The 27636-nt window shown below is 46.2% G+C and overlaps 1 protein-coding gene across 1 annotated transcript; it reads right to left on the bottom strand.

The window, feature by feature from the left end:
- Positions 1-322: 322 nt before the first annotated feature.
- Positions 323-18219, bottom strand: DNAJC22 (DnaJ heat shock protein family (Hsp40) member C22). The gene is made up of 2 exons (XM_075334414.1): positions 17239-18219; positions 323-687 (listed from the first exon to the last, which is right to left on the bottom strand). Exons 1-2 carry the CDS (start codon positions 18076-18078, stop codon positions 502-504), a joined length of 1026 nt encoding a protein of 341 aa, XP_075190529.1. The 5' UTR covers positions 18079-18219; the 3' UTR covers positions 323-501.
- Positions 18220-27636: the final 9417 nt, after the last annotated feature.

Genomic DNA, 27636 nt, shown 5'->3' with positions numbered 1-27636 from the left:
ATATACAGCATGTTAGACTGCTGTATACAAGAACCCGGTGGTGATGGCTGCAGCTTATAGGGCAAAAAACTGGTGACAGGTTCCCTTTAACAACATACCCTTTTTTCCCCAATACAGAAAAATCTCACTGTTCCTAAAGCCAATTCTGTACGAGCTTTTGGCCACAGTATCTAGACGTTAGTATAGCATTTAATGGTGCTGTGCTCCGATTTCTTGCAGACTGCAGCTTTGCAGGAGAATTGCCAGAAGGACCTACGGTCTTTCCTACTCTTGATTAGTGGACATTATAGAAGTCAGACTAAATTCATATAAATTTAATTTTGAATATGGTTTGGTTATTATAAAGTTATCACATTGATTTATAAATTGTAAGTTATTTAGAACATGATATGTACAGTATGTAGTGCAAACAATTAAGATGCTGATAAGACACTAACTCTCTTTAATCCAACTACAACTAGAGTGTATTTTTTTTCTTTCTCCGGACTTGTTGAACAGTTCTTATTGTTTTTGACGCTTCATTTTCCAAAGATGAGCAAGAGTCTCATAAGCTGCCTGTATTTCAATAAAATGCTTTTCAGCCTCTATAGGACGGTGCTGATTGTGATCAGGGTGCCAAACCTTTACAAGGTCTCGATAATGGCGACTTATTTCTTCTATGGTGGCATCAGAGTTCACTCCCAGAATCTACAAAGAAAGCACAAAAGAAAGCTTAAAAGGATATGTACAAATTATGGATTTACACTTTTCATTGTTCTTTCAGATTTTGTATTTCATAGATATGACCCAAAGCAATGTTTGTTGAATATTCTGGCTTTGTGAAATGCTTCAAATAAAATTTTAATTATTTTAAGTAAAGATAATTTTTTTTTCCTCATCAAGATAAAATAAAAACCCTCTTCAGGTTCTAAGTCAGCCTGAATTCTTAAAGAAATGTACTTCTCTAATTATAAACAATATTGTGCGTCAAGCTCCACCCATATCATTAACCAATACACATGTTTATCAATGCTGGCAGTAAACTAGCCAGGCCTTTCACCCCGAAACAGCTGTCTGTGGATGGATACCATGTTTTGGCATAGGTGGTCTCCTTGACTGGAGACTGCCCTTCCCGTGGTTGTTCCTTCCCGGTGAAAGACCTGGCTAGTTTCCTGCCAGCGTTGAGAAACATGTGATGGTGTCTCCGCAGGCTTTCTTGTTTTGAATATTTCCCAGGGGGCATTGCTCTAGAATCACTGCGTTGAGAATCACGTGATGGTGTCTCCGCGGTGTTGGATGTTGATCTCTCTAAGGTCAACCATCTTTGCTTATGTAGACTTCTACTAGGCAATGCTCCCACTAGCCAGTTTCCTACTCCACACTGATGAGGGGCAAATACCCTGAAACAGCTGTCTGTGGATGGATACCATGTTTGGCATAGGTGGTCTCCTTGACTGGAGACTGCCCTTCCCGTGGTTGTTCCTTCCCGGTGAAATAAGGTATGCACACCAGTGACTATGTAAGGGGAATACATGAAATAGCAGAAACTGCTGTGTGAATACTGACTTGAAAAATCCAATAGCTATATGCAAGAGTGAAAATGTGAAAAATGGAATCTGCATTACTGCCATGAACATATGAATCAAGAGAAATTTAGCTACTGAATTGATCAATGCAATAGAGCCCCAACACTACGCCAAAGTATTTCTCTACGTTGGGGTCCCTAGCTTGTGTGTGTCCTCTCATGCAGTTAAAAAACTTACCGTGTATGGGAAGCTGAGACCCAGGCTATTTATGCGTATGATATGGATTGGCAATAGGTGTGGTTGGGGAGGGTTCACAAACGAAAAAATACTAACAAATAGGAATAACGTTTGGAACACCATTCTAAGTCCAAACTGGGTGCAAAAACCTAAAAAAACATCACTATGGGGAGATAAGGTATGCACACCAGTGACTATGTAAGGGGAATACATGAAATAGCAGAAACTGCTGTGTGAATACTGACTTGAAAAATCCAATAGCTATATGCAAGAGTGAAAATGTGAAAAATGGAATCTGCATTACTGCCATGAACATATGAATCAAGAGAAATTTAGCTACTGAATTGATCAATGCAATAGAGCCCCAACACTACGCCAAAGTATTTCTCTACGTTGGGGTCCCTAGCTTGTGTGTGTCCTCTCATGCAGTTAAAAAACCTACCGTGTATGGGAAGCTGAGACCCAGGTTATTTATGCGTATGATATGGATTGGCAATAGGTGTGGTTGGGGAGGGTTCACAAACGAAAAAATACTAACAAATAGGAATAACGTTTGGAACACCATTCTAAGTCCGAACTGGGTGCAAAAACCTAAAAAAACATCACTATGGGGAGATAAGGTATGCACACCAGTGACTATGTAAGGGGAATACATGAAATAGCAGAAACTGCTGTGTGAATACTGACTTTGTTCAAAATCAAGGAGACATGTCCATTTTTGATCGGTGTCAAAATGACCTATTCATGTCTATGGGTCTGTGAAAAATAACTGACGGCATTCGAATAACATCAGTATACAATCCATGTGCTGTCCGTCATTGATATTGCAATGTATAGGAGAAGCTTGGTCATTTACTTATTTGTTCATAAGTGAAACTCTGAGAGTAAAAAAAGTGACACTCTGATCAAACAGTGTTGAAAATTGAATGAAAACCACTGATCATACTTGGACCATTTGATGCGTACAAGATAAAATTACTGACGTCTGAATGAATCCTTAAGGGTACTTTACACCCAACGATATCGCTAACAATTTATCGTCGGGGTCACGGTGTTCGTGACGCACATCCGGCGCCGTTAGCAATATCGTTGTGTGTGACTAAAAGGAATGACGATCGGAAAAACGTCAAAAAGCGTTGATTGTTGACACGTCGCTCCTTTTCATAATATCGTTGGTGGTGCATGCCGCTGGTTGTTTTATCGTTCCTGCGGCATCACACATCGCTATCTCCTTACCTGCGTCCACCGGCAATGAGGAAGGAAGGAGGTTGGCGGCATGTTCTGGCCGCTCATCTCCGCCCCTCCTCTGCTATTGGGCGGCCGCTTAGTGACGCCGCTGTGACGCCGAACGAACCGCCCCCTTAAAGGAGAGATTGTTCGGTGTCTCCAGCGACATCACTAAGCAGGTATGTGCATGTGACGCTGCAGTAGCGATATTGTTCGCTACGGCAGCGATCACCCCATGACGAAACAGCGACGTGGGCGGGTGCTATCGCGCACAACATCGCTAGCTATCACTAGCGATGTCGCAGCATGTAAAGCACCCTTTAGACTGACTGGAGTAGTGCCAAGCTGAGCATTTACCTATCAGTCTAAAGGGCCTGTCACACATAGAGATAAATCTGCGGCAGATCTGTGGTTGCAGTGAAATTGTGGACAATCAGTGCCAGGTTTGTGGCTGTGTACAAATGGAACAATATCATGCTTTCACTGCAACCACAGATCTGCCAAAGTTTTATCTTTGTGTGTGACGAGGCCTTAAGGGGTACTTTACACGCTGCGACATCGCTGCCGATATATCGTCGGGGTCACGTCGTTAGTGACGCACATCCGGCGCCGGTAGCGACATCGCAGTGTGTAATACAAATGAGCGACGATCAACGATTGCAAAATCGTTCCAAAACGGTGATCGTTGACACGTCGTTCATTTCCTTATTATCGCTGCTGCCACCGGTACGATGTTGTTCGTCGTTCCTGCGGCAGCACACATCGCTATGTGTGACACCGCGTCTCCTTACCTGCATCCACCTGAAAAAGAGGAAGGAAGGAGGTGGGCGAGATGTTCCGGCCGCTCATCTCCTCCCCTCCTTTTCTTTTGGGCGGCGGTTCACTAACGCTGCTGTGATGTCGCTGTGACGCTGAACGAACCGCCCCCTTAGAAAGGAGGCAATTCGCCGGTCACAGCGATGTCGCAGAGCAGGTATGTGCGTGCGACGCTGCCGTAGCGATAATGTTCGCTACTGCAGCGATCACCACATATCGGCCGTACGACGGGGGCGGGTGCTATCGCGCTCGACATCGCCAGCAAATGCTAGCGATGTCGAAGCGTGTAAAGTACCCCTAAGGCTTCGTTCATATTTCAATGATATGCAAAAAATGACTGATTGTTTTTGATCCAATTTTCATCAAAGTTTGGTCAGTGTCAGTTTTTGCCATCATCATTTCATCGGTTTTTCTCATATACAAAAAAAAACCCTGATGTCTGAAATAGTTCTAAGGCTATTTAGATCCTACCTGACCTTTGTAGGCTTTTTACTTTAGATGAAGTACAGTTGTCTGGTTAAAAAGATTTATGTCCCATTACAGTAACGTATGCCAATTTGTGCACTAAGTGGCTCAATTTTACAAGTACAGTATTTTTCGGTTTATAATACGCACCAGATTATAAAACGCACCCCAAATTTAGAGGAAAAAAGAAAGGTAAAAATGGGATCCATCTTCTAATCCGGTGGTGTCTTACCGGGGGGGCTTCAGCAGTGTTGGAGCGGGTGTCACAGGAGGTAGGGGCGGTGGTGGAGCGCTGTGTGGTGGTGGATGCTGCTGGCGGTGTGGCGGGTGTCCCAGATGCTCGGTGGCGCTGTGAGGCAGAGAAAACATCCAAGAATGTAGCTCACCAGGGGTAAGAATGGTGGAGAATTGTGACAGGAGGCAGGAGCGATGCTGTGTGCTGCGGGCTGTGCGCTGCTCTGTGCTGCTGGCTGTGCGCTGCTCTGTGCTGCAAGCTGGGCGCTGCTGTTTGCTGTGGGCTGGGCAGTGAGGCAGGGGACATCCTGAAGACGTCGGCACTGTGGGATCCAAAGACATGGCCCCAGGATCATCGCGTGCGCTGACTGAGTTATCGGCTCAGTGACAAGCAGAGATCTCATCTGTACACACGCCCCCTCCAGGCGCCATTTTCCGTAAGTCCGCTGCTGTGACATCAAATGGCTGGAGGTTGCATGTATGCAGATGATATCTTGAGCCGAATGCTCCATCTGTGCAAGTGCCGACTCCTGGGCGCCATTATTTGAAGATCACACCAGTGACGTCTTTACAGGATGACCCCTGTCTCACCACCCACAGCCCCCAGCCCGCAGCACCACAGAGTAGCACACAGCCTGCAGCATCGCTCCTGCCTCCTGTCACCATGCTCCACCATTCTTACCCCCCAGTAAGCTACATTCCTGGATGTTCTCTCCGCCTCACAGTGCCGAAATGCCCCTGCCTCCTGTCATCATTCTCCACCACCCCCTACATTCGGATTCTAAGATGCACCCCTCATTTTCCTCCCAAATTTGCACTTTTTTTTTTTATCATAAAGGTTTTTATTGAGTTTTCAGAAAAATACAAACTTCTCATACAACAACATCAAGATCAGGAGCATTGAGTAGCAAGAGGTGGAATAGCCTCGAGCCATTATCAGAATATCAATCTGGGACATTAAATACCCCTTACAACAACAACCTGAACATAGGAGCAGGGAGGGAGGGGGGAAAGAGAGGGGGTGGGGGAAGCAGCTCTACAAGACATTCTTAGGCATAATCAATTTATTTATGGTGTAGGTGTCGGTATCTGGGGGAGGGCCGTTGCATAAAGGGAAGTGGCCCACGGGTGCCATTGTTTAAGTCTCACCGTTCTCTTCTCTAGGTTGGGGGCCAAGTTGGTTTCGTATAGCCAGTGTGGTTGATCCTCTCAATTAGATCTCTTTTTGTAGGGGGGCTCACTGACCTCCACTTGTATGCCACACAGTACCTGCCAGCTATGAGAATGTGAGAAATGATGTTTTTTAAAAGATCCGGGATCCCATCTAAGCCAATGTGTAGCACCGCTAAGGTTGGGTTTGGAGAAAGGCGGAGACTAGTAACCTTATGGATTAGATTGAACACCTCCTGCCAGAAGTTAGATAACTTAGGGCAAAACCACCACATATGACATAAGGTGCCCCTGTGGTTGCAGCCCCTCCAGCACAGTGGTGACACATGTGGGGAAAAAGAAGCCAGTTTAGTAGGGGAGTTGTACCACCTCAGATGAACCTTTTTTAATTGCTCTATATGATTGAGACAAGAAGAGAACTTGTGGATCCATTTTGAGGCCGCGAACCATTCTTGCGGCGGAAGCGGAGAAGCTAGATCTTTTTCCCATTTGAGCATATACGGCAATTGTTTGTCCGGTTGTGGGGAGTTTAGCATATTATGGATATATGAAAGGCCTTTGATTTTGCTATTTTGAAAGAATTTTTTAATTGAGGCGTGGTCAGCTGTCGTGGGAGCCGGGAGATGAGGAGCGGACTGAAGAAAGTGACGTATTTGAAAAAACTGGAATAGACTGTGTCGGGGAAGGTTAAATTTATCACACATTTCTGAGTACGGGAGTAGGACGCCTTCTCTATAGAGATCTGCTAGGGTGATTGGACCTCCACGTGTCCAGGCGGCAAGATTCAAGTTCGAAATGAAGGCTTCTAGCGATCTAAGGGGAATGCTGGGACCTAAAGCATGTGACACTGGCTTGCTCCACAAGGACCAAGCTTTCTTTAGAGCTGCTGTGGTGGGTAGAAGATCGCCGGGGGGCGAAGGGGTTAGGAGCAGGGAGTCTATGAATTGTTTAGGGGAGTGGACCTGTGCCCAGGTGTACTCAATCTGTAACCATCTTAAGTCTGAATCATTCCTCCACCAATCACGAGCCGGTTCCAGGATAGCGGCTCTGTGGTATGTTAGAATATTAGGAATACCCATTCCTCCACCACTTAACGGGGCATGCATGCATCTCAGGGCTATTCTAGGTTTTTTCCCAGCCCATATAAATTTACTCATTAGCGAATGAATTTTGGTGAGATACCGTTGCGGAATTGTTAGGGGCAGGCACCGAAGTAAGTAGATAATTTTTGGGAGGCAGATCATTTTAAAGGTCTGCATTCTCGCCACCCAAGAGAGCGGGAGAAGAGAAAGGCGAGTAAGTTCTCTATCCAGTGAGGTGTGCAGGGTCAGCAGATTTTTCCGGATCACGGAGTGTAGCGGAGCCAGTATAATACCCAGGTAGGGGATACCCTCGTCTTCCCATTTGAAAGGGTAAAGATGAGAAAGAGTGGCTCTAGTTGAGGCGGGCAGGAAGAGCGGAAAAATTAAGGACTTGGTAATATTAAGCTTGTAATACGAGACTTGAGCGAAGGAGGACAGGATCTCCATTACGTGTTTTAGGGACACCTCTACATTAGTGCAGGATAAAATCACATCATCCGCATATAGACTAATCACATGGTTTGTACTCCCCACTCGAATCCCCGAGATCCGAGGGCATTCACGGATAGTCTGTGCCAGAGGCTCTATAGCAAGGGCATAGATGATAGGGGAGAGCGGACACCCCTGGCGTGTCCCATTGGATAATTCAAAACTCCGAGATATAAATCCGGATGCCAGAACTTTGGCGTTAGGGTTAGAGTATAGTGCCATTATGGCGGTAAGTATGGGGCCTTCAAATCCAAACTTGGCCAGTACAGATTTCAGATATCCCCAGTGCACCCTGTCAAACGCCTTCTCTGCGTCCAAGGACAGGAATACACTGGGGATTTTCCTCCCCTCAGCCACCGCAATCAGGTCCAGCATACGTCTCGTCCCATCTTTCGCCTGCCTCCCCGCCACAAACCCCACTTGATCCGGGGAAATCAGTGATGGAAGGACTTTATGTATTCTAGCTGAGATTATTTTGGCGTACAATTTTAAGTCGCAGTTTAGGAGGGATATTTGCCTGAAGTTTCCTGGTGATGTAGGGGGTTTTCCTGGCTTTGGCAGGGTAGTTATAATGGCCTCTAGATTATTTGGTGAAATATCTGCTGTGGCTCGCCAAGAGGAGAAAAGTCTCAGGAGGAAAGGAGACAGGGTTTCAGTGAATTGCCTATAATAGGAGTTAGTGAGGCCGTCTGGGCCTGGAGCTGAATTTCTTTTGGCTGTGATCACCGCCTGGCGAACCTCTTCCAGGGAGAAAGGGGAATTTAGTTGCTCTAGATGTACTGTAGATAACCGAGGAAGATTAATATTGTTTAAGAAGGAATTAATTGCCGATTGGGTAGGCTTTGGGGCATTGGGGTCATTTTTAAGGTTGTAGAGAGACTGATAAAAATCAGCGAATGCATTGGCTATTTCCGTTGGGTTGCGTATTGTGGCATTAGAACCCGTCACGAGGTATTCAATTTTGTTTTGCATTTCTCGTTTTTTAACCCTCCTGGCTAGTAAGGCACCCGCCCTGTCACCCATCATATAGTACCGCTGTTTGAGGGATCTTAAATTTTTCTCATAGTCTACCATCAGCAATTGGCGGAGCTGTGTTCTTAGTTTCCTGAGTTCGTCAGATGTTGACATGTTTGGGGCAGATTTATTGTGGGCTTCTAAAAGCGCTATGTGGGACAGTAGAGCTTTGGAAGTTGCCTGACGCCTCCTTTTCTCCCTAGTGGCAATTTTGATGAATGACCCCCTAATAAAGGCCTTGTGTGCAGACCATAGCGTTTCCTCTGTCACCTCCTTGTTGTCATTAAATTTAAAAAACTCTGCGAGGTCGGCCTGCAACGCCTCAGAGATTTGTCTACAGGCTAGGAGGGAGTCATTCATGCGCCACCGGGTAAAAACGGGCGTGCGGCTTTGCTCCTGGACTGTCAGGTATATGGGGGCATGGTCCGACCAAGCTATAAGTCCAATTTTTGAATCTGAGCAATCCAAAATAAGTGAGCTTTCAACCAGAAAGTAGTCCAATCTGCTGTATGAGGTGAACCGAGGTGAGAAGAATGTGTAGTCCCTCTCATTTGCATGTTGGTATCTCCATATATCATGGAGATGCCTTTCTGAAATTATTGTGCTCATTTCCTTCCTCTTTACAGCAGTATTGGAGCAATCCAGAGTGCTGGACATTAACATGTTAAAATCCCCGCAGATTATTTGCTTACCCTCTGTAACAGATGAAAGCTTGGAAAGAAACCTCCGCAGAAAGCTGATCTGACCAGAGTTGGGGGCGTAAAGGGTTGCAATAGTATACTTAGAGCCATTTATGGAGCAATTAATAATGGCGTATCTACCTTCAGGGTCTAAATGTTGGGAATGTAGTGTGAACGCAACAGTATTTTTTACACAAATGAATACTCCAGCCTTTTTTTTTTTCCCACAAGCCAGCAGTATGAAAGGAAATTTAGCATTATTTAACCTGTGCGAGTCCCCCTGGAGGAGATGAGACTCTTGACCACAAATCACGTCACATTTGGATTTAACCACTTCCCGCCAAAACATGGATCTCTTGGCCGGCGAGTTCAGGCCCCTAACATTTATAGACATACAGTTCAATACCATTGTACATGAAAAAAAGTCTCTTGCCTAGAGCTGCGGGGGGAGAAAGGAAGGTTAGGCAGGAAAGAGGTAACACTGACAACATTAACATCACTAACATTACTGATGTAGGGAGCATCAGTCCACATAGAAAAAAGCCCAAAAAGGGGGCCTGCGGTATGGTGGAAATGTACCGCCATGGGGGCTCAGGGTCCTGGTTGAACAGAACCAGCGGACCTTAAAAGTAGCAACTAAGTCTCAGCCGCGACTCAGACATATCACATAACTCACGCGACGGACCAATCTTCATTCACTTTATCCCTTTGGGATGATCCTGTGGCTCTTGGAGATCTGGCCGGGAGATTTGCCATGTTCCATGAGGATAGGAGCTTTGCCAACTGTTGTGGGGAATGGCAGACGTGGGTGTTTCCTGCACGGAAAAGCAGGATCTTTACAGGGAAACCCCATCTATAGGATATAGCTTCATCCCTGAGAATTTTGGTATAAGGGGCAAATTCCCTCCTTTTTGCCAGGGTTCCTGCAGACAGATCCGGAAAAATGGACAGGTGCCGGAATTGCTCAGACAGAGGCGGCCTCCTTCTCAGGGCTTGCAGCAGGGCTTCTTTGGTCTTGTAAAAGTGCAGGCGAGCCAAAGTGTCCCGGGGGGCATCAGCACTGAGGGATTTAGGCTTAGGGACTCTGTGTATTGTCCACCAGGAAATCAGTTGCAGACAGGTCTGGGAGCAGCTCCTGCAGCAAGGAGCCTAGAAAGCTCTGCAGCCCCTTGTCTGGTATGGCCTCTGGAATTCCTCTGATTCTTATGTTGTTTCTGCGGGACCTGTCCTCTAAATCCAAGACCTTGGTATGGAGCTTTTGCACTTGTTCCTCCAGTGCTGCATTGGCATCAATGAGGCTATTGTGTGACTTTGTCAGCTCCTGCATTTTAGTTTCAATGTGTGCTGTGCGACTGCCTATGGCAGTGGTATCTCCCCTCAGCTCAGCCACCATATCTTTCCAATCCTGCTGCAGTGATGAGCGGAGGGCACTGAGCAGTTTCTGCATGGTACCTTTGGTAAGCGGTATATCTGCAGCGTCTGTGTCCAAGTCTGGGCCTGCTGTGGATCCCCTCCTGGAGGAGCGTGAGGAAGCTGTGGAGGAGGATGCTGCTGCCATTTTCCCTCTTCCCGTGCTGGAGAAGAAGTCTGTAACTTTCGCCGGGGACGACTTCTTCTGGGACTTTCCCCTTGGCATGCCACGTTCCTGGGTACCTCCGCAGCACTTTCCCGCCGTGTGCAGAGAGATTGGTGCCACTGGTGAGCCGCAGTGAGCCGGTTAGGAGTCGAGGTGGCTGGAGCTCAGCAGCTAGGTGACCGGTGCCATTAGCAAGCAGGCCACGCCCCCCCAAATTTGCACTTTGATTCACACTTTGATCTGCCCTGAACAGGGTAGATCAAAGTATTCTAGTGCGCCAGCGCAGGACCTCAATGCCGGCGCGTGTGCATGACGTAGGACGCGTCATGTACCCCAGCTTCAGAAGAAGGAAGACAAAGATGATCGAAAGAGTAGACGCTGCAGCCCGAGGATGGAGACACTCATCTGAGCCGTCTGCACCGTACTGACCATTAAGGTAAGTATTATAAAGTCATTTTTATGTTCTACACAGTGGCCTGGGCTCTTATACAGTGCCTTGCGAAAGTATTTGGCACCCTTGAATTTTTCAACCTTTTCCCACATTTCAGGCTTCAAACATAAAGATAAAAATTTTAATGTTATGGTGAAGAATCAACAAGAAGTGGGACACAATTGTGAAGTTGAATGAAATTTATTGCTTATTTTAAACTTTTGTAAAAAACAATAAACTGAAAAGTGGGGTGTGCAATATTATTCGTCCCCTTTACTTTCAGTGCAGCAAACTCACTCCAGAAGTTCATTGAGGATCCCTGAATGATCCAATGTTGTTCTAAATGACTGATGATGATAAATATAAGCCACCTGTGTGTAATCAAGTCTCCGTATAAATGCACCTGCTCTGTGGTAGTCTCAGTGTTCTGTGTAAAGCACAGAGAGCATCAAGAAGACCAAGGAACACAACAGGCAGGTCCGTGATACTGTTGTGGAGATGTTTAAAGCCAGATTTGGTTACAAAAAGATTTCCACAACTTTAAACATCCTAAGAAGCACTGTTGAAATGAAAGGAGAATCATACCACTGCAAATCTATCAAGACCCGGCAGTCCCTCAAAAATTTCATCTCAAACAAGGAGAAGACTGATCAGAGATGCAGCCAAGAGGCCCATGATCACTCTGGATGAACTGAAGAGATCTACAGCTGAGGTGGGAGAGTCTGTCCATAGGACAACAATCAGTCGTACATTGCACAAATCTGGCCTTTATGGAAGAGTGGCAAGGAGAAAGTCATTTCTCAAAGATATCCATACAAAGTGTTATTTAAATTTTGCCAAAAGCCACCTGGGAGACACACCAAACATGTGGAAGAAGGTCCTCTGGTCAGATGAAACCAAAATCGAACTGTTTGGGCACAATGCCAAACGATACATTTGGTGTAAAATCAACACAGCTCATCAGCCTGAACACACCATCCCTACTGTCAAACATGGTGGTGACAGCATCATGGTTTGGGCCTGCTTTTCTTCAGCAGGGACAGGGAAGATGGCTAAAATTGATGGGAAGATGGATGGAGCCAAATACTGAACCATTCTTGAAGAAAACCTGTTGGAGTGTGCAAAAGACGTGAGACTGGGACGGAGATTTGTCTGTCTACAAGACAATGATCCAAAACATAAAGCAAAATCTACAATGGAATGGTTCACAAATAAACGTATCCAGGTGTTAGAATGGCTAAGTCAAAGTCCAAACCTGAATCTAATCGAGAATCTGTGGAAAGAGCTGAAAACTGCTGTTCACAAACGCTCTCCATCCAACCTCACTGAGCTCCAGCTATTTGCAAAGGAAGAATGGGCAAGAATTTCAGTCTCTCGATGTGCAAAACTGATAGCGACAAACCCCAAGCGACTTGCAGCTGTACTCGCAGCAAAAGGTAGTATTAACTTAAAGGGGCTGAATAATATTACACGTCCCAATTTTCAGCAATTTTCCCAAAGTTTAAAATAAGCAATAAATTTCGTTCAACTTCACAATTGTGTCCCACTTGTTGTTGATTCTTCACCATAAAATGTAATTTTTTTATCTTTTTGTTTGAAGCCTGAAATATGGGAAAAGGTTGAAAAAATTCAAAGGGGCTGAATACTTTTGCAAGGCACTGTATACAGCATGTAAGAATGCTGTATATAAGAGTCCACTGGTAGTGGCCGCAGCTTATAGTCACCAAATCTGGTGACAGGTTCCCTTTAAGACTTTTGGGTTCCCTCCAGGACTTTAATCTTTCACCCTATTACAATTGGCTAGTAGAATATTTTGGTAGAGTAGGCACTAGACCAAAAAATTTAGCCTTCTAGACATTTTAAGGGTCTTAGGAAATATTCTAGCCACTATTTTTATTTAATAATTTTATTGTGTCAGTAGAACTCTTCTCACAGTGCAATTATTCCATACTTCTTTTAAAGGGAACCTGTCATCAGAAATTTTGCTTTAAACCTAAAAGTTTCCCCTTCTGCAGCTCGTGGGCTGCATTCTAGCAAGGTTCCTGTACTTTTTGTGGCCCCTTTTAAACCAAATTAAATACTTTATAAACTTGTACCTTTTGCTAAATTTTGTAAATCGTCCATGGGGTGGGCTCTCTGCTGACCGTTGCTGTTCCTCCAGCAGATTTACGCCGCCCCCAATGCTGAATTTCATATCTCAGGATGCCGCCCCTGGGCGCCCGTGGTCCCGCGCATGCGCTGTGCGACTGTAGCGGGACTGTGCACTGTGTGCACGTGTGACCGCTGGTGACGTTTTGCGCAGGCACGAGGTTATGGGCGGCGCTGTGAGTGTCATCAGCAAGTGCCGCCCATAACCTCGTGACCACACTTTCCCCTCTTCCTCCAGCGTTCTGCGCAAGCGCTTGCTGGCCAGATGACCCGACGTCACCTCTTTCCCATCTTGCCCTGCTGCAGGGTAAGATGGGAAGGAGGTGACGTCAGGTCATTTGGCCGGCGAGTGCTTGCGCAGAACGCTGGAGGCAGTGGGGGAAAGCGCGTCCACGAGAGTATGGGCGGGCACTTGCGATACCATCACAGCGCCGCCCATAATCTCGTGCTTGTGACACGTCACCAGCGATCCTGGCGTGGGCGGCACCTCGGGCACAGTGGGCGGCGTCCTGATGGATGAAATGGAGGGTGGGGGGGTGGCGTAAATCTGCTGGAGGAACAGCAACGGTCACCAGAGAGCCCGCCCCCATGGACGATTTACAAAATTTACATAGCAAAAGGTACAAGTTTATAAAGTATTTAATTTGGTTTAAAAGGGGCCACAAAAAGTACAGGAACCTTGGTAGAATGCAGCCCAGGAGCTGCAGAGGGGGAAACTTTTAGGTTTCAAGCAAAATTTCTGATGACAGGTTCCCTTTAAGTTTGTAAATCCTGACTTTTGATCCTACATATTGGTTGACATTTGTTCTTTTGCTCTTTTAAAAAAACTATAAATAGGAACTGTTTTGGCTGCTCCCGATATGAAAGTTCTGGCACACCTGAATAAAGTCATGACAGCCCGGAGCTGGCACAGGATAAGCGCAGTGCACTCATGACATGGTAGGGCAGGAATGGGTTAACTTCTGATGTTAGTGAGGGGGGGGGGGCTTTGATTTGAGCAGAAAAAGAGTGAAGAGGAATGGGGGGTGGGAGAGAACCTTTGTGGGTGTGGTTTAAAGATAAGGGGTTGATATACATGTTTTGGGGGGTTTGAGACACCATTTTACAGTCAGGACCTTTGGTGTCCCACCCTCCCTTTCTATTTTCGGTAAACATATATACTGCTTTATGAGTAGCTATATGTTTGTGCAAAGTTAGGTTTTCATGCTAGCAAAGGGTTAATTTAGATTAGGGCTGTTTAGAGCTATGTACTGTGGCGGGTCCTTGGGAACAAGAAGGGGGCTCCATTGCATATCTATTGGCACTTAGCATTTCAGATGTTGAATTAATAAATGATAATTTATTCTAAGGGGCGGACCCTGGGGAGTGAGGTTTGATGATTTATTGGCCATGGTAGCGAAAGCCTTTACACCACTGTAGCTGGTCAGAGGTTTTAGCAGCTAGTGGTGGGTTCTGATGCGGCACGTATCTGCGCCCAGTGGCGTATACGTGGAGACATATACATAATTCTTTGATTAGTTGATGTGGGAACCAACGTTGTCAAGGACTTGTTTTACACATTATGCATATATTATAATGTTATGTTATGAATCTGCGCTTTATATTTTACAGGTTATATGTGTTCTTCAATAAAAGCTGTGACCAGTCACCTTCCAACTGATGAATTGTGTTGTCTGACTGTTAATTATTTGGGAAAGTGGGTGGTTGGGTTCTATTTATTAACCACCCCCTGGGCTCTGCACTTATAATGTCATTACTAGACTGTATAGCCCGTAGAGGTGTATAAAGGTGTATCATGACAACTCTGACACTAGTGTGCCATTGGGATATATTTATATACACACTATATACACACCTTCTCATTCAAAGAGTTTTCTTTATTTTCAGGACTCTGAACATTGTAGATTCACATTGAAGGCATCAAAACTATAAATTAAAACATGTGGAATGAAATACTTAAAAAAGTGTGAAACAACTGAAAATATGTCTTATATTCTAGGTTCTTCAAAGTAGCCACCTTTTGCTTTCATTACTACTTCGCACACTCTTGGCAATCTCTTGATGAGCTTCAAGAAGTAGTCACCGGATATGGTTTTTCCAACAGTCTTGAAGGAGTTCCCAGAGATGCTTAGCACTTGTTGACCCTTTTGCCTTCACTCTGCAGTCCAGCTCACCCCAAACCATCTCGATTGGGTTCAGGTCTGGTGACTGTGGAGGCCAGGTCATCTGGCATACCACCCCATCACTCTCCTTCTTAGTCAAATAGCCCTTACACAGCCTGGAGGTGTGTTTGGGGTCATTGTCCTGTTGAAAAGTAAATGATGGTCCAACTAAACGCAAACCGGATGGAATAGCATGCTGCTGCAAGATGCATGCTGGTTCTGTATGCCTTCAATTTTGAATAAATCACCAACAATGTCACCAGCAAAGCACCCCCACACCATCACACCTCCTCCTCCATGCTTCACAGTGGGAACCAGCCATGTAGATTCCATCCGTTCACCTTTTCTACAAAGACACGGTGGTTGGATCCAAAGATCTCAAATTTGGACTCATCAGACCAAAGCACAGATTTCCACTGGTCTAATGTCCATTCCTTGTGTTCTTTAGCCCAAACAAGTCTCTTCTGCTTGTTGCCTGTCCTTAGCAGTGGCTTCCTAGCAGCTATTTTACCATGAAGGCCTGCTGCACAAAGTCTCCTCTTAACAGTTGTTCTAGAGATGAGAAGATATGTCCAAACTTTTGGTCTGTACTGTACATATATAAAATTATCATTTAAGAGGGGTTGATATATCAGCTCTGAAAGATGGAGGTTTGCCTGTTACACATAAAGTTTCATGTGGCTTATGATCTAGACTATCTATGCAATTTAGTTTATATGCCTCCCTTAAAAAAAGCAGTAAGTCTTTACTATTTGACAAGATTCATTATCGTCTTAAAAAGAAAAGTAAAGTAAAGACATTGTTGTAATGGTGCTGTAATACTGATTATTTTTATACCTTTTGTGAAGAAATATGCGTTGTGATTTTACTGTATTGAGTATTTGAAGTTTTCCTCTAATTAGGTCTTCCCCCTTTCTGTGATTCACTGACCCCTCTGCATGTCTCTGGCCTTTGAATGACAGTATGCTTCTTTGATTTCAAACAGAGGAGGCAGATCATTGAAAGGATGGTGGCAGGTAGAGGTGCCAGGGAATCACAGATAGGGAGGAGAAGACCCAGTGTACTGTGCAGGAAATCTAATTAGGAGAAAAATTCAAACGGTGATTAAAGAAGAAGCATAAAGCGGAATTCTTCAATGTAATTTATGTTACAGCACCATTACGGACAAATCTGTACTTTACATTACAAAATCATGCTGACAGGTTCTCGCAAGCGTGTTATAACCACTTATTTACTTTATAGAATCACATACACAAATTAGCCAGCTCACCACTTTCAGAATTTGGGGTGTCTCACGATGTCCGCACAGGATATGCCTGGTTCGGGTATAACGAAATCTAACTATAGAAACAAATCCAGTGGTCTGCAGTCTGAGATGGATAAAAACCTGCTCTTCTTGCAAATGTTTTTAAAATTCAGTGGTACAGGCGTCCAGAGAAACACAAGGTTAGCGATCCAACTCGTTTCGACAGATAACAAGTCGTTAAATCTTACTCAAGATTTAACGACTTGTTATCTGTCGAAACGCTTTGGATCACTAACTTTGTCTTTCTGTGGACGCCTGTACCACTGAATTTTAAAAAATGTTGCAATAAAAGAAGGTTTTCATACATCTCGGACTGCAGACCGATGGATATGTTTCTATATTGGACACTTTTTTTCTGTAGTTGTAAGTGATAGTTTCTAGAGTTCTGTGTTTCCACACATCTTTATCTTCCTCTTTTTTTGTGCGCATTTTTTTTTTCTATGAATATTGCTTTGATTTTTCTCTCTTTCTTTGATGTTTTCCTTGATTTATCTTTATGTTTTCCAAATTTTGTACAGAATTTTGTATGCCGCTGATTGATAACAACCAACACCTTTTGCCACACTCTATATTGGATTTATATTTAGAATAAGTTAACATATTGTGTTAAGAGAATGACATTTATAGGTAATAATACTAAAAACATAAATGATATTGAATAATGGTAAAACAGAGGCAGAATATAGTCATTTCTTACCTTACAGGCCATCTCTACCTTTTCATTCTGGAAACTGGCTACAAACTCATAGATTTTTTCCCATTCTTTAAAGTAATGGTCATGGAAACCTCCTCCTGTAAAAAGCCCCCAGACTCTGTATGGCAGTAAGAGAATTCTTTCCATCAATGCACTCAGGCTGGGGAAAAAGCTCAACCAATCAAGCAGTGACCCAATACATCCAGCCACGTAGCTAACAGTGCGGCTTGTATTAATAAGAGCACTGTAACCCAGTGGGCCAGTAAAGGCCAAGTAGGCTAGCCCAAGGCGGTATAAACGTAAGCTGAGATTTTCATCCTTCTTTTGCTGTCGTCGATACTGCCGATGTTGTTGAGAGGTGATGCTTGCAGTGAGACTTATTGGGATCATGGAGACAGCACGTCCATAAAATATTGGTGATGTTAAGAAAGCAGCGACCAGTGTGTTCTTCAAGTTTGAGGTTTGCTCCCCTACACTTGCCACAAGATGTACTCCCAAACTAACAGCAAGTGGCAGAGCAATCACATAATAACTCGTAAGGGAAGATAATCCAATAGCTGCCACTAGACCGAAATAAATGCCCGTAGTGATCTGCGCCATGAAACGAATAGAGCTTGCGGGTGGTGGGCCATCTTTCACCTCGCTTGCTTTTTTGGCTTGTTTATTTACTTGGGACACAAGTCCTGGAATCTTCCAAAAGTCCCACATCCAACCCATTCCAAAACCTCCCAAAGTAAGCATCAGAAGCAAGGCATGACTGTCCCGGCCCAAGTAGATATGATGTAAACCAAGTGGACCACCTATAGCCCAAAGGCCAAAAGTTACTATAAGCCGTTTCCCCATTGTATAAAAGTAGAGGTCACCAGATCACTTGTGGAGAACAGATTCTTGTAGACATGTTGTTTAGTGCAGGAGAGGAGAAGTCGATCATCCGCATGGGGAGATTTTCATTGTCACACGCTGAATTGCTTTACGCAGGCAGGTACATAGACTTTGCTCTTGTCGGCAGCAACTGCATTATCTCAGGGATCATTTGTCCCAAAGGTCACAGCCATAACACAGTATAACTAGCTCCACCTTCATACTCACTAGATAAGTCCCTACACAGAGCCAGCAAAGAATTGCCAAATACATAAAGCTTGTTATCACTGATTATTTCTACTTTTTGCATTGGGAAACAACTTTATCTTCATATAAAACTAAAAAATGATTTGGTAACGCTGAAATGTTTACTGATAATAATATGAGAAATAATATAGTGTACATATTCATACGATAACAGGATTTATAAAAACTGCCTGTAGCAACCAATCACAGTGCCGGGTCTTATTTTACTGAAGAGTTTAAGAAATATCTGGGTTCTGCTAGGTTTCTGCAGGCAGCAAAGTCAAGTGGCTTTTTTTTTTAATCATCATTTACCCTTTTTTAATGATTTTGTGGTCCCCATTCATCATTTGTGTTTTTTTAAGTCACTTTTCTTTTTTGTCTTATATTATTCATTGAAGTTTTTTGCTCAAAATTCATGATTATGGTGTATGTGGTTCATGATTTTTGCATAAGGTCAAAAAGGTCTTTATTTTGTCTATAACCTGTTTTGTGACTTTTTACAGAAAAATTATTTCACATATATATAATCACTACAGGTGTTGGGGGTTGGGGCGGTTGGACACCAAAGTACATTTTTATCATATTTTGGGACTTTTTAAAAAGACGCAAATGATGAATCGGCTAAAAACATTTGGAAACTCCAAACTCCACTAACAAGGGAGAATATAACAAAAAAAAAAAATAATCAGGCAAGTATATATGAAATAGATATTAAAAAAGCTCAAACTAAAAGAATTAGACACGTGAAAAACAGGTAAAATAACAAAAACTAGGAAAAAAGAAGGCGCATACGCAATAATGAATCAGGCCCTTATTTTTTGTTAAGTTGTATTCATTGCCACTTTTTGCACCAAATTCTTTGAAATGGCATTTGGTGATGAATTTTACACAAAATCAAAACTGCTTTTTTCCCTGTCTTTTACCTCTTTTGCACCTTTTAGAGTAAAAAGTCACAAAGTCTTTTGTATTGTTGCAGGTTAGTCTACAACAGTGCCTCAGCTCATATAATTCATAACAAGCTGTGATATACCTTATTTCAGAAATCTTACTCCACTGGCTCTTGTCAAGTAGACACACACACACCACTTTTCAGATGCGCCTGATTCATGAAGAGGCTATGTAGGGAAGGATTTAGGGGAAGCCATGGCCCTGGCCATTTTAGAGTCATCTCATGTTTTTGGGAGGTCATATAATAGGTCAGGTGATGAACACACTGGTGCTCTGGTGCACATCTGTAGATATAAGAAACAAAATAAATATTTGCATCCTGTAATTGATGGCTCATCGGATTACAGCCAATTTTTTGTTTCTTCTCATTCATGTCAAACCTTCAAGTCAATGTCGTAAAGCCATGGCGCTGACACTGCAGAGTTTGCCGCACTGATCATCATGCCCTGAGAATAAAATGATCACATATGTGTATAAGGTTTGCCGAATAAAAAAATCCTCCACAGAGAAGCACTGAATATAGACTTGTACCACACCATTAATATACAGTATAATTAGCCATTGTATAACCCACTGCTTACAATATAAATTGATATTCCACCACTGTGCACCACTAACTATAATTAGTCACTTTTCCAATTGCTTAATCTAATATATAAAGCTGAATATGTGTGTGTGTGTGTGTGTGTGTATGTATGTATGTATGTGTGAATGTCCGGGATTGGCATCTGCACCGTCGCAGCTACAGCCACAAACTTTTGCACACTCACACGTCTGGACCCCGAGAGCGTCATAGGCTATGTTTTGAGGGGAAATTTGAACCCCGCGCTTTACAGTTATTTGCCAAAAAACCTGCCTCCGTTAAAGCGAATGGTGCTGGGAGCCACAGTGCAGGCAGAACTTCAGAAGAATGCGCAGCCACACCCTTATATGGAATGTTGGCATGTCACAATGCAGCCAGGGAAAGAGACAGACACAGACAGGGAAAGAGGCAGACACAGGCAGGGTAAGAAACAGACGTAGACAGGGTAAGAGACAGACACAAAGAGAAAGACACAGACAAAGAGACAGACTGACAGGGAAAGAGACAGACACAGACTAAGAGACAGAGACAGACACAGGGAAACAGACAGACAGGGAAAGAAAGGGAAAGAGACAGACAGGGTAAGAGACAGACAAAGACAGGTAAAGAGACAGACAATGAGGCAGACACAGGGAAAGAGACAGAGGGAAAGAGGGAAAGAGACAGACAGGGAAAGAGAGGGAAAGAGACATACAGGGAAAGAGAGGGAAAGAGACAGACAGGGAAAGAGACAGACAGGGAAAGAGAGAGATAGATAGACAGACAGGGAAAGAGATAGATAGACAGACAGGGAAAGAAATACATAGACAGACAGGGAAAGAGATTGAGACAGACAAAGAGAGAGAGACAGAGAGATATATACAGAGGGGGAGACAGACAGAGAATGGGAAAGAAACAGAGAAACAGTTACTATCCCGGGCATTAATACATTCTATTTATACATTCTATCCCGGGAATGTTAATACATTCTATTTTGTTAACAACAGTTATTAACCCGGGCGAAGCCGGGTAATACAGCTAGTAAACATATAAATTAATTATCCACTGTAATCATTCCTCAAATTCATTACCAGTCACTCTCCTGTGTCCTCAACCCCCCATGCTCTTCCAGCTCCTCCAATTCATTATAATAACCCGTCCTTTACCCAATTTATTAAAATTGCATACCTCTCAATTCATTCTGTCATGTTCTCCCTAACTCTAATTTAATGTCCTCTCCCCCAATTCATTAGAGTGTAATGTCCTTTAGCACCCAATTCATAATGATGTAATGTCTTCTCCCCTTCTCCCACCACCAATTCATTATAATTACATGTCATCTACAAACTTCTTCATTCACTATAAAAAACACAAAAAACCTGAGCTGAAACAATGTTCAGTAAACATGCAACATTAAGCATGTGAATTGCAGCCTTAAGACTAGAAAAAAAGAAAGAGAAAATTGCATGAAAAATACCCTGACTATAAATAAATAAATTGCAAGTGCTTAATAACAGGGTACTTAGTGTATACATTTTTGCAAAAAGGTAAAAAGCTGTCTCACCTCGTCAAGGTGTACCCATCTGAGACAGTCCCTAACCTACTGAAGTTAAAAACATTATCAATACCTGACTTGTGTCATGTCAAACTCCAATATGAATGGTGGCAAGTGGTCAGCTGTGTCCCAGATTAAATACACAGTGAAGTGAGACGCAATTAGTTGTTCAGTCTCAGTATTAGGAGGGCTGCGCCCCCAACTTGCAAAAAAGCAAGATAACATACAAAAAAAATTCACTATGTCTAGTGATAAGCGAGCGTGCTCGGCACTGTTCGGTACTCAACTAAACATCCGGGTGCTCGGGACTCTTGATACTTGATTATCTTGGTGTATGGGCTCCATGCTTGAGCCCCCGCCCTTCATGTTTTGCGGCTAATTTTCAGCCACTAAACATGCAGGGATTGCCTGACAATCACGGTAATGCCATAGCCGTGTTGGCTACTGGCAGTTATGTGATTGGCCAGCCGCATTGTATCATGGGGTCTATATAAAACTTGGTGACGCCATTGTTGGTGCACTTTACCTGAAAATAGTGTAGGTAGAGTTTCTGCTGGAGAAGGGACTGTGTGCTATAGTGTTAAAGTACCTGCTGGTGCAATAATAAGCCAACAGTTGTAATAAGTGTAGGGTTAGTCTCTGGAGTAGGTATATTGTATTATAGGCATTTAGGCAGGGCTTATTGCCTTACAGGACCTGCTGATGTTGCCACGTACAAACAAAAGTCCTTTTCAGGGCTAATTACATACATTCAATTCTCTAATAATACTGCTCTTAAGCGGGCTTTACACGCTGCGACATCGCTAGCATCGGCTAGCGATGTTGAGCGCGATAGCACCTGTCCCCGTCGTACGTGAGATATTGTGTGATCGCTGCCGTAGTGAACATTATCACTATGGCAGCGTCACACACACTTACCTGCCCTGTGACGTCGCTCTGGCCGCTGATCCGCCTCCTTTCTAAGGGGACGGGTCATATGGCGTCAAAGCGACGTCACACGGCAGCCGTCCAATAGCAGAGGAGAGGCGGAGATGAGCGGCCGTAACATGCCGCCCACCTACTTCCTTCCTCATTGCCGGTGGACGGAGGTAAGGAGATGTTTGTCGCTCCTGCGGTGTCACACACAGCGATGTGTGATGCTGCAGGACCGAGGAACAACATCACTAATAAACAGGCAACGATATTTAGTTTTAGGATGACCTCTCCAAAACCAACGATTTTTGCCTGTTTTGCGATCGTTTAGGATCGCTCGTACGTGTCACATGCTGCGATGTCGCTAAGGACGCCGGATGTGCGTCACTAACGACATGACCCCGACGATAAATCACTAGCGATATCGCAGCGTGTAAAGCCCCCTTTAGTCTGCGATTAGCATAGGGTTAGTTTCTCTAGTAGGGATAGTGTATTATAGGCATTAAGGCAGGATTCATTGCATTACAATCCATGGTGCTGCCATGTACAATCAAAAGTCCTTACAGGGCTAAGTTACATATGTCACACAACGTTTTGCTCAAAACACGATGATTGTCATGGCGGCATCAGTCACTGGTCCCACTTCAGATTCTGACATTCCACCCAATGGTTTCTCTGGTGTTTCTGAGTTACACAGGCAGGTTTGGGCGTTGACTATCTGTGTTCTGATTCATAGTTAGGCTAGCAAGAGTTAACCTCTGCTAGCGTCCTGGTTACCTTTGGGATCACATGTTGTTGAAAACCTATCACATTTGCTCCCCGCCTTTTTAAGATGGTGGAATCTGTCATCCCACATCGACTATAGATTACTGCTGTGTTAGTGTGTGTGCTGTTGCGTTTCAGTTCTGCTTGTGTTTATATTGCGTGGTGCTTGGAGTTGTTGTGGAGTTCTCCAATTGTCTTGCTGTTTCCTCCCTGCTCTTATTTTCCTCCTTACCTCTTATTGTCTTATACCTCTGTGTGAGAGTGCTATAAGATAGAGTTTTGGTTCCCCTATTTGTCTATCTCTGTTGCTGTTATCACATTCCTTTCCTGGCCCTCCTCTGGGGTAGGGAGAGAGGGGGTATGAGATCAGGGCTGGTCAGGAGCAGGGCCAGGAAGGCATCCTCATCTTCAGAGGTAACTCTAAGATCAGGGATAGCTAGGGCCCCCCTAGGCTGAGGGCGAATCTAGGAGCCCTTGTTCCTAGCATTCTCCATAACATCCATGACAAGATGCATTCTAGCCTTTAATAATACTGCTATGAGTCTGCAAGTAGTGTAGGATTTGTTTCTGGAGAAGGGATAGTGTGTTAGAAGCACTTAGACTGAGTTCATTGCTTTACAGTCCTTGGTGCTGCCCCACACAAGCAAAAAAGTCCTTTCAGGGTTAATTTAAATAGATTCTAGTCTGTAATATTACCGCTCTGAGTCTGTCAGTAGCGTACGGATAGATTCTGAAGTAAGGATAGTCTACAGGTATTAGAGGCATTTAGGCAGGCAGAGTTCATTGCATTACAGTCCTTGCTGATGCCATGTACAACCAACAGTCCTTTTCAGGGCTAATTTAAATACATAGTAGTCTATAATAACACTGTTATTAACTAAATTTACAATGTGCAACGCGTGGAGTGCGGCTGGGGAAGTGGATGTGTACCCCCCTGAGAGGGGCCCGACTGCTTCCTCCGCTTGCTCGGGCCGAGCCGCTCGAGGTCCGGGCTCGGGTTGTTGGTGGCACGAGCGCCTCCGGACCGGGGGCCACGTCGCTCTTGTTAAAACAGGAAGGCGGTGTGGGGGGGGGGGGTTGGTGGTCATGTAACGGGTCGTGATGCCACCCATGGGTCGTGGTGACGGGAGACGCACCACCACTGCGGCTGAAGTGATGGTGGGCTCGTCCGGGATCGGTGTTGCGGACGCAGCCGAGATGTTAGCCCCTCCGTGGGTAGGGGCGATGTGTCCCGGGGTCCGGTAGGGGACTGTAAGGGTTATTTGATGCTGTCGTCGGGGTGCAGGGCGCCGTGCCGCGGTGTAGTGTGTCGTGCCCGGATGGCACTGGTGTACTCACAATTAATTCCCACTGAGTCACTGGTAAACCAAAGTTCGGGTCTGGTCGGTTCCCGCGGCCGGCTGCTGATGTCCCCCTGCAGGGTTGATGGTGGCCCCTTTTTCTTCCCGTGCACCTCTAGATGTTGTGTTTCGGCTCCCCCCTGCCTGAGCAGTGGTAGCCTGCTCCCCAGCGTTGAGCTGCCGGAGGAGCCCTCGGTTGCCCGCAGGCGCTGGCCCGTCAGGTGTTTGGCCCTTGGCGGTGGCACTCATCCGGTCTCAGTGGGATTTTGCCTTCTTTCGGTACTTTGGTTGTGGATGAACCCCTGAGGTCCGGCCAGCAATCAGTCAATTTGCCAGTGGCTTCTAAGCTAGGACGGGGTCTGAGTACCCTTCTTTTGGTGCTCCGGTACACGTTTGACTCCCCGGTTCGGGACCGGCGGGCTCCAACCCAGGCCCGGTCCGTACGGTTCCGCCGGTTGCTGTACCGGTGCTCCTGTAGACGGCCACCACCGTCTGCCTGCCTGACATTCTCCAAGGGGCCCAGGCTCCTACCCGGGTCCCTGACAGCTGCTCCACTACCACTCACTGTCACTGTCACTGTACAAACTAATCTGCTTGAACTTTCTGCACCAGGACAGTAGTCTCCTCGGTGGGCGTGTCTTTCCGCCTGACTCTGCCCACCTGGTGTGCTCTACTTGCCCTGGGGGAGGCATCAGGTCTCCTTTTCGGGTGACATGTGTGTGACCTCACAGGGGGCGGGTGTGTGTGTGTATGTGGCTGATGTAATTACCTGTGACCTCTGGGGTTCAGGGCGTCACATACCCCCTGGGTTTAATGCAGTCCGTCCGCGGGCTGCCCGACCAACTCCGGTTTATTTTTATTTTTCAAACTGTAAAACAGGAAAAATGGGAAAACACTACAATTATAATAACATTAATACACACTATGGTTACTGAAGGTCTTCCCTTAACGGGAGGCATTTTACTTTAACGTTTCAAACTTTATTAAATGGGAACGGGTCCATGTCCTTCCGCCTTCCCCACCCAAGCAACCTAGCTCTGATGCTGCCCCTAAGAACTGGGCAGCACCCCTTTTCCCCAGTCCGGAAACGGGAATGTGGCAGGTCACCCAGGCGAGAACGGGTACAGTGCAGCGTACCCGGCAGTTGTCAAAGGGCTCCCCGGAGGATGGTAACCGGTCCCGGAGGTGACCGGACCCCAGCCTGCTCTGCTACGGGTCCTTCCTCCAATCTGCCTCTCCGGATGCCAACGGAACGGGAAGGCATGATAAAGGGGGCAGGATAGGGCAATATTTACAAGCCCAAACGTTTTTGGGTGGCCGGCAAGTCCACGGCCTTGTCCATGAGCAGTCACTCACGCAACAGGGGTTTCAACAACACACAATTCCCAACGGGGACGGGTCCTTTTTAGCTACTCAGATTTCCACGTTACTCAGGGGGAGGTTCCTCTTCCTCAACCTCCACTTCGGGACAGGACGATGGAGGAGGCGGCTGTCTGCCACTCCGGACATCCAGGGCAAACCAGCCCTCTCCCCTCGGTGCCGGGTGTAGTATGCCAAATCGCCGGGCAGGAGGTCACGGTCCGGGTGCCCGAACGGGAGATGGCTATTTACATCCCGCCGGGAGAAGAACACCTCCGTCTCTAGACCGGGGTCGTACAAGAATCCCCAGCCCTTGTTCTTTTTGAAGTGCCGGACCTGGCCCTGGTGAGTGGGGCCCCGTACCCAGTAGCCAGCGCTCCTCAGGTGCTCCTTCCCCTCGATGGTACGGGCTAGCACCTCCTCTCTCTTTCTTTCACGGGCCGCAATCTCCCGACTCAACTGGCTGGGCTGCCGCTCCCAGTACGGGGGTTTACATGCCCGGGGTGTGCTTCAGTGGGGGTCTGGCCCAGCCGGCGCTCTCGAGTGTCGACCACTATTGACACTCTCGGAGGGGAGCGCCGCTGTGTCGCGGCCGGCTCTGCTGCCCTGCAGCTGCCTCCCCGCGGAACCTCAGCCGAGGCACGCAACCCTGGAGCGGCTTGTTTTGCCTTTGGGGCCTTCCTGGCCGAGCGAGTTGCTGGAGCCTGGGTACCTCTGGGCGCGGCCACTTCCGGGGCCTTCGGCACCGCCTCTGGTTCAGGTGCCGTCAGGTAACGGGTCCCTTCCGGCAACGGGCTCTGCGCGGCCAGGTTCCATTGCAGGTCCAGGCCTACCTCTTCCAGTAGCTTCCCATGAGCACCCGGGACATACTCCGCCACCGATGTTGGGGGTGGGGATACGGGCGGAGGAGCAGCAACCACTGTTGCGGGCAATGGAGGAGGCGGTATGGCGGGCAGCAGCAGACCGAGCCCCTCAGCCGCGATCATCGACCCCTCAAGGGCATAGGGATGTGGGTCGCCTCCCCACCCTGCCAACACCGTCATTCTCTCACGGGCCCGCACAGCAGCCACTATTTCCCCCATCTCCGCCGCCCAGTGCTCTACCAGGAAGCTCACCTGGTGCTGGAGGCGGCGACACATCTCCTCCGTCCGGGCCTTCACCCACGTCGCCGTTACTTGCGCGGGTTCCGGGGTCTCGGGATTCTGGACGGGAGTCGCCATGCTACACAGTCTGTGTCCAGGAACAGAACGGATGCAGGGTCCTGGAGTCCCTGCCTTTTTATCTTCTCGGTCACATCGGGCAGCCTTCTCGCCCGCTTCCCCCTTGGTTTTCTCTTAGCACTCCTCCGGGGGCGGGGCTTCTCTTTTCGCACCCTCACTGCTCGGGGAAGACGACTCGAGCGGGAAACTTTCGCGCCAAGATGGCGGGACTTCAACTTTTTCGACAGGACGCCGCGGACTAAAACTTCTAAGGCGCACTTTCCACAGGTAAGTGGACTGTCCGGATCCTGTTCGTGATGCCAGAAAGAGTATACGTGTACCGCCTTGAGAAGGGCCCGGCCGCTTCCTCTGCTTGCTCGGGCCGAGCAGCTCGAGGTCCGGGCTCGGGTTGTCGGTGGCACGAGCGCCGGACCGGGGGCCACGTCACTCTTGTTAAAACGGGAAGGCCCGGTCCGTACGGTTCCACCGGTTGCTGTACCGGTACTCCTGCAGACGGCCACCACCGTCTGCCTGCCTGACGTTCTCCACGGGGCCCAGGCTCCTACCCGGGTCCCTGACAGCTGCTTCACTACCACTCACTGTCACTGTACAAACTAATCTGCTTGAACTTTCTGCACCAGGACAGTAGTCTCC

This window comes from Anomaloglossus baeobatrachus, chromosome 2, assembly GCF_048569485.1.
Source record: "Anomaloglossus baeobatrachus isolate aAnoBae1 chromosome 2, aAnoBae1.hap1, whole genome shotgun sequence".
Taxonomy (NCBI): Eukaryota; Metazoa; Chordata; class Amphibia; order Anura; family Aromobatidae; genus Anomaloglossus; species Anomaloglossus baeobatrachus.
Note: the sequence above shows the minus strand (reverse complement) of the source record. Positions and strands in the feature narration are given on the sequence as shown.

What these genes read in the sequence shown, in the direction of transcription:
- DNAJC22 (XM_075334414.1), bottom strand. Translation starts at nt 18,078, where the DNA reads ATGGGGAAACGGCTTATAGTAACTTTTGGCCTTTGGGCTATAGGTGGT. An exon ending in AGGTAGAGATGGCCTGTAAG is followed by an intron (nt 688 to 17,238) that starts GTAAGAAATGAC and finishes CTTTCTTTGTAG; the next exon opens with ATTCTGGGAGTGAACTCTGA.